The following is a 10,465-nucleotide window of genomic DNA, read 5'->3' on the forward strand; positions in this document are numbered from 1 at the left end:
CGCTCCTAAATCCGAGCCGCCGAATGAAAGCGCGGAGCCCGTGTCACGTGCCCGTCTACGTTAAGCGCCCGGTCGTCTCTCCCACGCCTTTTTCTTCCGCTTGCACCTTAGTCGCCATTTTATGTTGAAGGTTGTAGAACCTCCAAGTCTCATCGACTCTATGGTGGAGCATTTCGGAGTTCGACCAATCCTAACACCGATCTCGGAAAAAGAACCCGCCTTTATCCGCAAGGAGGCGGGAATCGCCAGGAAGCTCCTGTGGAGAGAGAGGAAGAAACTGAAAATGGCCAATAAGAAAGGAGTTGATGACGTCAACCAATTGGAACGCGGGAAGATAACGGCCAATGGGAGTGGAGGGACTCCGGGACACGTGGGTGGGGGAGCCGAGCGCTGAGACCAAGGGCTAAAGCTGGGAGGTGAGTCAGTCACCTTGAGCAGCGAGAGTGCCGTGCGCTGAGCAGGGGCTGCAGGGGAGTGGGAGTGCAGGTGACTTGGGGACGGGAGCCAAGGCTCCGAAAAGCTGTGGGCTGGGCCATGTGGAGCAGCATTCGTCTCCAGGGACGGGGAAAGACTGCGGGAGTTTTTAAGCTTTATCAATTAATGTTAATTACCAACGGTAATGAGCGAGAAACGGCCGCTGGGGAGAGTAGGAGACAGCTATGTAACATGGGCAGGATCCTGCACGATGTCTGCCAGTTTCTGCCTCCAGCCTTCCCGGGAGACTATTCCTTTTCGCAACATTTCTCTCTTGGGGCCTGAGCCGCCTCCTTTCTTTCCGATCTCAGTTGCTGTTCTTCTGCAGACCCGCTCCGCAGAAAGTGTTTGACCCCGGAATCGGCGCTGTCCTTCTGACCTCTAATGCCCTCCCTAGCTGGGGCACAGGAAAAGAGGGGTGGGGAAAGCAAGCGGAGGTGGATGGGGACGACTAAAGGTCGCCACTATAAGCAGACAACCAGGCTTTCATAGGAATTATGGGTTTTTTTCCTCTCTTCTTGCAGATTGAAAAATGCAGACCACCAAGGCATTGCTCGTTACTCCAGTTCTGGTAAGCTGTGGCTCCTGGTTCCCCTATAGTGTCGGGTGTGGAATGGGAGCGAGCTTGTGTAATGAATGGAGAAAGAGGAGCTGGCGCCCATGATGGTGATGGCTCTTTGGGGAGGCCATAAGATTTGATGCAAGCAACCTATCCTTACTCAGGCCTGTAAACCAAGCTTCGTGGCTCTCTGAGTGTCCTCAGAGAGTCAGACTGCAAATGACCTTTTATTGTATCGCTGGTTTGGATACTTAGCCAGACAACCGGAAAACAGTTTTTCTAAACCTTGCCTGTATGTTCAGTTCTTCTGGAAAGGTTAACACTTCCAGGGTCCAGACTGCACCTTAGACCAATTGCATCAGACTGTGAGAATGGAGGTGGAACTCCAAGCTATTTTTTTTTTTTAGAACTCCCCAGGTGGTTCCAATGTTCTGCCAAGTTTGACAGTCACTGCACTAAATGATGTGTCAAGAAATCCATTTCACTGGGGTCTCTCCTAAGATGGCTATCCCCAGAGCCAAGCCAGGCTTTCTGGCCCACTGCATGCAGGGCACGTTGCTGTGAGTGCGTTTTAGTAAATTTCTCCTTTTGGTGCCTCTTGTTATCTCAGCACGCTTCCTAAAGCTGACTGGATGTTTGAGTCTTACTTTATTCTAGGAAGTTGATTAAAGCTGTGCCCTTGGAAATGAAGTTTGGTACCTGGTTTGGTTTGGGCTTGGTTATGAGGCTTGAGCCCAGAGCCTTGTGAGTGCTCTCCAGCCTGGTATGTGATGTCAAATGGTGCTGGCTGCCACTGCTGGCTACTATAGACTTTCAGGACAACTGTGTCTGCTGCAGACCTACTCAAGAGAAATAAGACCAAGTTAATTGACCTTGAAATTTGTTGAGCTGGTTTTGACAGAATCATCATTATCAATTAGATTTGGTTTTGGTTTTCTGGTTGGGGTTTTTTTTATGTATTTTGGGTTTTGGTTGTCAAGACAGGGTTGGGTTTTGGTGTTTGTATGTTTCTGATTTGGAGTGCTACATCTTTCTGATTTTACAGATCCGCTCCTGTACCAGGGGTCTAATCAGGCCTGTGTCTGCCTCCCTCTTGAGTAGACCAGAGGCCCCATCTAAACAGGTTCAACAGGTAAGGAAGTAAGGCTCCTCAGGCTCTCCCTAGGCAAGACTGGCTTTTAGGAGAATTGGAGAATCTATGATGCTCTTGTAGTTCTAAGTCTCAAATAACAGTCATAGATGGGACTTGCCCTACCTGAAAATAGGGCTGACATTCACCCTGCAAGCAGGGTGTTCAGGCTCTCACAGCTGTTTCTTAGCTCAGGTGGGTGGGTGGGGTGAGAGTGGAGCCAGCCCCCTGCCAGGTGCCTCATTGCCCCTTGCTCCCTTCCTTCCTCCTTTTCTCCCTTTTAGCCTTCCAGCAGCAGCTCCCCTCTCCAGGTGGCCAGACGGGAATTCCAGACCAGTGTTGTTTCCCGGGACATTGACACAGCTGCCAAGTTTATTGGTGCTGGGGCTGCCACAGTTGGTGTGGCTGGATCCGGAGCTGGCATCGGAACAGTGTTTGGTAGCTTGATTATTGGCTATGCCAGGTAAGTCTGGGGCTGCCCATAGTATTTTTCAGTATAAGTTCCACACCGTTAGGGCAGAAACGTAGCAGGAAGGGAGCCTTTGTGTTGGTGTTATTTACCGCCCATTTCTCCAGTGACCTACGTCAGAATTGAAGTATGTATCCCACCTGCCACATGTGAACTTGCCAAATTGTTAGTCTCCTTTCCTATCCGTGTAGGCGAGGCCCTTTTGGAATAGCAGCACCTTCCCTTTCCCTCCCCTGGACCCTCACCCTTTTGTGTCCCTGGCAGGAACCCGTCTCTCAAGCAACAGCTCTTCTCCTATGCCATTCTGGGCTTTGCCCTGTCTGAGGCCATGGGGCTCTTCTGTTTGATGGTCGCCTTCCTCATCCTCTTCGCCATGTGAGGCTCCATGGGATCACCCAGCCGTCCCTGCTGCTTCGACTCCATGCCAGTCCTGGTGCTGGAGTGTGCTAAGCTTTACCATTAAACAACAACGTTTCTCTAAACCATATGTCTGTGCCTGTCTTTCTGCTCTGGGGCTGGAAGAGGCTTTGGTGGAATGAGAAGTGACACTTGGGTCAGCCTTGGTGATAGGAAGTGGGCAGAGTATGGAAGGGTCCTGGTGTCTCAGACAGCTATGAAATAGCCTGGGTAATCATGGTTGGTACTTTATCCCTTTCAAGTTCCATGTTGTTGGCTTTTGCTTTATTTTAGTTTTTGTTGTTTTTGTTTGTTTGTTTTTTGCTGGCAGGGGGGGTCTTGTTTTATCTTGTCAAGTTCTTAGGACCTTACTGTGTGGCTCTGGCTGGCCTGGAACTTGCTATGTAGACCATACTAGCTTTGAAATTATAAGATCCACCTGTTTCTGCCTTTCCAGTGCTGGGATTAAAGGCGAGCGCCACCACCTCCCAGCAACAGGTAACATTTTTGAGGAGCTTAATTCGCAGCAAACTCTACTAAATGTTTAACAGCAATCCTATGAATTGTAAGCATAGCCATTAAACTTGTTTGGTACATGAAGGACCTTTGCTTTAGGGAAGCAAAATAATTTGTCCAAAACACTGAGCAGGTAAGTGGAATTAGCCTACACTTAAAAGTGCTACTCATTCTGTCCCCCTCTCTTCTAATCTTCTAATCTTCATTTGCCACACAATTTAAGGTAGCATATTAAAATGTTGAGGTGGTGAGATGACTCTGGGGTAAAGGTTCTTTTTTTTTTTTTTTTTTTTTTTTTTTTGAGGCAAGATTTCTCAATGTAGCCCTGGCTGTCCCAGAACTCACTCTGAAGACCAGGCTGGCCTCAAACTCAGAGATGTGCCTGCCTCTCTCTGCCTTCCAAGTGCTGAAATTAAAGGTTCTTTCCACAATGCCTAATGACCTGAGTTTGATTCTGGGAATCCATAAAAGATCAAGGTTGGGGTCAGCCACTTTAATTATATCTAGTTTAATGTAAGTTTCATTTTCATTATCAATAGCTTTGGGCTGGAGAGATGGCTCAGTGGCTAAGAGCTTTGCCTGCTCTTCCAGAGGTCCTGAGTTCAATCCCCAGCAACCACACGGTAGCTCACAACCATCTGCAGTGAGATTAGGTGCCCTCTTCTGGCCTGCAGGGATACATGCAGGCAGAATACTGTATTCATAATAAATTAATAATTTAAAGTAGCTTTGAAATGTTCTTGAATAAACAGACAAGTTTCCTCTTAGAGAATCTGTAATCTTTGCTTGAGACGGAGGGTGCTGTTGGAGGGTGTCAACTAATGAATTGCTTAGTCAGCTTCATGTAGCATCTTCTGGGCCTGGGCCTTCCCTCACCCTCAGTTGGCTAAAATGGCACTGATAACCAGGTAAGATAGTGGTTAAACTGCTGCCACCCCCTCCTGGGGTGTGTATTTGTATGTGTGTATATACACACTGGCATGAGAATTTTTGTGCACGTGGGCACTCAGGCCAGAAAAGGCTGTCAGATCCCCGGCAACAGGAGTTACAGGCAGATGTGGGTAGTAGTAAAACCTGAACCCACATCTGCAAAAAGAGTATGCACTCTTAACCATTAAGCCAGCTCTCCCACAAGGAACAAGTTATTTTTATAAGTAAAGAAACCAAGGAAAAGGCACAGAGGTGGGGGATCCTGTCTTAAGGGTGCATAGCTGGTTAATAAAACTGTAGAACCTGTTATCACTGTGCTGACTCACTAAGAGTTCCTGCGTTGGGTGACTAGCCCAAGGTCATGCAACAAGCCAACATTTCCAACCTAAGTCCATTTGACATTTTCTCCTGTATCTCTCCGCTTTGTTGTGTAGGGACCAGGTAGTTCAATGGTTGGCTTAGGGTGTTTCTGTTCAGTGGGGCAGTAGGAATATACCTAACAGCCACTAGATATCAAAGCAACAGGTTCTCAAGTTGACTACCATTGACAATGGCCCTCTTACTTGGTTTTCCTAAAGACATTCCCCCAGAGTTACCAACCAGTGCTAAGTCCCAAAACAGACTGGCAGTCTGAGGCCAAAGACAAGGAACAGGACTGAGGTTGGCCTGGCAAGGTGTCACCAAGGGAGCAATAGATGAGCTGGCAATGCTGTTACAGAATACCATAACCCCTGGGGACATGATGCTGGCACCCTTGCCCAGTCACTTGCTTTAGAGGTAATCAAAGAACACTCCCCAGGGAAAGTAGTTGCTTTTTCCTTCCTTTGAAATGCCAGGAACCTATTTTTCTTCAGGAGACTGAGAAGGATCTTCCCTCGCATCCCAGGCTTTACAGAGTCTTGCAACTGATTGAACTTAACAGATCAGCAGGGCTAGGAATCTGGCAGATGGACTCTTGGAGGGGAAAATGCTTTCATATCCACTATAGGCCAGTTAGTATTATAACCTCCACTCCAAGCCTTTTTAGGATCTGTGGCATAGGAGTCGGTGCATGCATGAGATTATTTTGCTTAGTGCAAAATACTTGTAAATGGATAGAGATGTTTTGATCATAGGGGGGTTATGTGAATAAACTGCTCTGAGAAGAGCATAGGAACCACAATCTTAGGAGCTGAGCGTGAGTCTGACAGTGTGGCTTAGTGGTAGACTGCCTGCCTAGCTAGCGTGTTTGAAACCCTGGGTTCCATTCCCAGTGAGAGGCAGGAAAATCAGAAATGAATGGGCTTGGGAGACAAGCAGAAACACAGATCTCAGCCCTGTCCTATCCTAGCTAAGATGTTATTGTCTCCTCTGAGTGTTGACTTCATCTACCGTGGGAATGAGACTGAACTTCTGGTGATGTTTAGCAAAAGGAGATATTATGAGTAATATTTGTAAATATTATTTATATATTTATTATATATATAATTTGTAATGTACAAAATTTTGTGTATGTGTACAGGTGTGCTCCTGCATGTGTGTACCAGGTTTTACATGCTGCTGGGGACCAGGGCAAGCATTCAGCCAACTGAGCTACTGTAGTAGGGAGGAGCGGCGGGCTGTGTTCCGCTGCCCGGCTAGCTTAGCCCTGAAATAATTACACAGAAACTATTCATTTAAACACTGTCTGGCCTATTAGCTCTAGCCTCTTATTGGCTAACTCTCACATCTTGATTAACCCATTTCTATTAAATCTGTGTTCACCACTTACCGGCATGAGTCTAACGAGTGTCTGTCTTGGGTAGGAGAAGCATGGCATCTGCCACACTTCCCTTCTTCCCAGCATTCTGTTCTGTCTACTCCACCTACCTAAGTTCTGCCCTATCAAAAGGCCAAGGCAGTCTCTTTATTCAACCAATGAAAGCAACACATAAACAGAAGAACCCCCCCTACACCAAGCTACATCCTACCCCCATCCATCTTATTTTTTGGCAGTCTTACTGAATCTGGAGCTTAGATACTTTTAATTATGTTTATGTACGTGTGTCTGTGTGTGTGAGTGTAGGTGCCTGAGTTAGCCAGAAGTGTCATATCCTCTGGAGTTGGACTTTCAACCCCTTGTGAGCTGCCCAGTGTGAGTGCTGGGAATCAAACATGGGTCCCCTGCAAGAGCAGTTATGCACTCTTAACTGCTGAGTCATCATTCCAGCCCCTAAACCCGAGCTTTTACACGAGTGCTGGAGATCCTAACTCAGGTTCTTGGGCAGCAAGCACTTTCCCCACTAGAGTGTCCTTTACGTTATTAAACAGCTATTGTGAATGTGTGTGATGACTTATGCTAGTAAGCCCAGTACCCCAGGAGGATGCAGGCAGTAGAAGTAACAAGCCTTTGCTACATAGATAGCTAGGTTCAAGCCAGCCAGGCTTATATGACATTATACTTCAAACACCACCAACAGAACTGAATATATTCATGTTACGGGGCGGGGGGTGTTTTCAGTTATTAAAAGCTTTCAAGTATCTGGTCCAAGCTCTGATTTTTCCTTAGTTCCAGGTTTCTGATCTAGTAGGGAAATGTTCATGTATTCCTGACATCGCACCAAGACAAAAAACCCTGAGTGTTGGAGGGGAAGGAATGCCTGCCTCCACAGCACTGGGAAGTGGGAGAAGAATCCTCGTCGTGCATCTTTTCAGAAAGTGATCTGAACATTTATCGACCCCTGCTGTCTGAGGATGACACCTGCACGGTGTTAGCCAGTTGTACTGACCCAGTGCAGAGGTTGGGGGATCTAGAGCTGGACACTCATGGGAAGCTGGCTCAGCTGTCAGCCAGCCCCACAGGGCATAGAAGGAGTTCCAGAAAGCCTGCACTGCCCTCTAGCCAAGTTCCCTGTGGAAAGGAGCCAGATGTTGCCTTGAAAAAGTCAATGGATGGCGCACGCCTTTAATCCCAGCACTCGGGAGGCAGAGGCAGGCGGATCTCTGTGAGTTCGAGACCAGCCTGGTCTACAAGAGCTAGTTCCAGGACAGGCTCTAAAGATGCAGAGAAACCCTGTCTCGAAAAACCAAAAAAAAAAAAAAAAAAAAAAAAAAAAAAAAAAAAAAAAGTCAATGGAGACTGGAAGGAGTTTGCCAGCTTCCTTTCTGATCACGTGTCTCCTCATATCACCCCCACCCCCACTCCCACTCTGTCAGTGTCCCAAGTCCCTCTGGGGGACTCTTTAGTAGCTGCCACCTTCAGCAGTCCCTCAGGCCTTGACTTGCAGGTTCTTGGTGGAAAGTTTGGCTCAGCACTTTAAAAACAAATACCTAAGGAAGGGGTGGAGAAGAAGTGAAATGCTGGAGATCTATGGCTGGGGGAAGGGCCTGTGGCCTCAAGGCAGGGCCTCCTTCCCATCCTGCTGACCTTTGTGCAGCAACCTAATGGCCCTAGAGCTACAAGGACAGGGGCCCGGGCTTCTCTGCTCTAGAGGAGGCCCTAGCCAATGACCAGACATGAGTAACCAAACCACTGAAATAAAAAAGTAGCAAGTGCTATAATAATAAAGGATGAACAACCAACCATAAGAACCAGAAGAGGGGGTAATTAAAACTAATTCATAATAATAATATGCCTGGAAATGTTACAGCTTGGCAGAGAAAGTGGAATTCAACCGGCTTTAAAAGATGTGTAAGAATAATAAGCGTTTATTATTAGCCCTGGGCAGTCATTGTGTCCGTTCATTATCACGTTTTTCTGCTTTTAGTATCTTCAGTGATTGTCCCAGTTTTACTATGAGAAGCAGAGGTTTGGAGAGGCTAAGTAAGATTTCTTCTGGTAAAGCAAGAGGGAAAGAGTATTTTAAATAGAAAAAATAGGGGCTGGAGAGATGGCTCAGTGGTTAAGAGCATTGCCTGCTCTTCCAAAGGTCCTGAGTTCAATTCCCAGCAACCACATGGTGGCTCACAACCATCTGTAATGGGGTCTGGTGCCCTCTTCTGGCCTGCAGGCATATACACAGACAGAATATTGTATACATAATAAATAAACAAATATTTAAAAAAAAAATAGAAAAAATATTGTGTAGAAAGGCCCAGTACCGCGGAGGCAGAGATAGGTGGATTGCTATGAGTTCCAGGCTACCAGAGCTATATAAAAGGGGGACGAGGTAGAAAGGAGAAGGCGACAAGTCAGGGAGGTGCCAATTATCCCTACAGTGCTTGTCACTTTTAAAAACACTGGTGCTGGGCATAGTGGCACACGCCTTTAGTCCCTACACTCTGGAGGCAGAGGCAGGCAGACTGCTCTGAATTTAAGGCCAGCCTGGTCTACAGAGTGAGTTTCAGGACAGCCAGAGCCACACAGAGAAACCCTGTGGAAAAATGAAACAAAAAACCCACTGGTGCAAATATCACTCTCATCCTCAGAAAAACCTCAAGAGGTGGTATCTTCTCCAACATTGTATAATGCAAAACAAAAAACCCAGGACTTTAAAGATGGTGGGATTAAAAAGTAATCTTTGGCCAAGTGTGATGAAGCATGCCTTTAATCCCAATACTTAGGAGGCAGAGGCAAGTAGATTACTGGTCCATTTAGGCAGTTCCAAAGACCCTGTCTCAAACAAATCACCCTAATCTTTTTTGGGAGGTGTATTAGTGAGAGGGTCTCATAGCCCAGCCTGGCTTCAAAGATATATAGCCAAGGGTGACTTTAAACTCCTCACCCTCCTGCCTCTTCCTCCCAAGTGCTAGGATTATAGGATTGTGATACCATGACTGGCTCTAAAAGTCAAATCTCCTAAACTAGGCAAGCATGGTGACAGATGCCTGTATCCCAGCCTTGGAGGCTGAGGCAAGAGAAAATTCTTTCAAATTTGAGGCCAGCCTGTGTTACAGTGTGAAACCCTGTCTCAAAAACCTAATTTCTTATGTCTGAATCTAAGGCAATATTCTGGTTATTGCCCCACCATTTCCAGATCTTGAATTTGAAAGGTGTTTTAGCCAGACATGGTGGTGCAAGTTTATAACCCTAGCACTCAGGGGGCTGAAGACCAGAGGGAGTTTGAGGCTCATCTCGCTGTATAGGTAGATGGAGGGAGAGAAGAACTGTGGTACAGAAGCGAGGACACACAGAGGAATCCCTCCATTCCAAAGGCAGGTTTGGTTCCCAGCACACACATAGGGTTCCACAACCATCCACAACTCCAGCTACAGGAAATCTAAAAATGCCCTCTTCTGACCTCCATGGGCACCAGGCACACAGATGGTACACAGACATGCATTCAGGCAAAACACTCATACATGTAAAATAAATTTTTTTTTTGGTTTTTCGAGACAGGGTTTCTCTGCGGCTTTAGAGCCTGACCTGGAGCTAGCTCTTGTAGACCAGGCTGGTCTCGAACTCACACCACCACCGCCCGGCTAAAATAAAATGTTTTAATAAAATGTTCTCATTAAAAAGAATCAAGCCCAAACAAAGATACATCAGCAAAACATGGAATCACAATAAAATATTTTACTGATTCACCAGGTGGTGGTGGCACACGACTTTAATCCCAGCACTCGGGAGGCAGAGGCAGGTGGGCTCTCTGTGAGTTCAAGGCCAGCCTGGTCTACAAGAGCTAGTTCCAGGACAGACACCAAAGCTACACAGAGAAAGCCTGTCTCGAAAAACAAAAAAATTACTGATTACTTTTATTTACTGTTACGTTCCTAAGATAAATTATACTAAGCCCTATGCTGAATTCACAAATAACAAGACAGAGCCTCGGGTGTGTGTGGTTAGAGGGTGCAGAGGGCAGGGCAACTCATCCCAAAGGACCATAATTAGTAAAATGACAAGGTAATATGTAGAAAGTGTGGGAGTAACAGCGGCACAAAGTGATTTGAACTTGTCTGGAGTCAGATGCAGTGCCGCCACCTGCTCAGTGTGATCCTGTGTGTATATGCCTGACCTTTGTATGCCTGCTATCTTTCCGCCTGTCAGAAAAGGCTAATAACAGGCCTCACATCATAGAACTGGTGAAAGGAATAA

General features: G+C 46.6%; 1 protein-coding gene across 2 annotated transcripts; it reads left to right on the forward strand.

The window, feature by feature from the left end:
* Positions 1-342: 342 nt before the first annotated feature.
* Atp5mc1 (ATP synthase membrane subunit c locus 1) lies at positions 343-3,113 on the forward strand. Of its 2 annotated transcripts, none has more exons than XM_038327037.2 (5): positions 343-416; positions 999-1,045; positions 2,079-2,165; positions 2,447-2,625; positions 2,896-3,113. In XM_038327037.2, the coding sequence occupies exons 2-5, from the start codon at positions 1,007-1,009 to the stop codon at positions 3,008-3,010; spliced, it is 420 nt and encodes a 139-aa protein (XP_038182965.1). In that variant the 5' UTR covers positions 343-416; positions 999-1,006; the 3' UTR covers positions 3,011-3,113. The 2 variants fall into 2 exon arrangements, with proteins under 2 accessions (XP_038182965.1, XP_038182964.1); XM_038327036.2 differs by having other exon boundaries at positions 379-486.
* Positions 3,114-10,465: the final 7,352 nt, after the last annotated feature.

Source organism: Arvicola amphibius, chromosome 4, assembly GCF_903992535.2.
Source record: "Arvicola amphibius chromosome 4, mArvAmp1.2, whole genome shotgun sequence".
NCBI lineage: Eukaryota > Metazoa > Chordata > Mammalia > Rodentia > Cricetidae > Arvicola > Arvicola amphibius.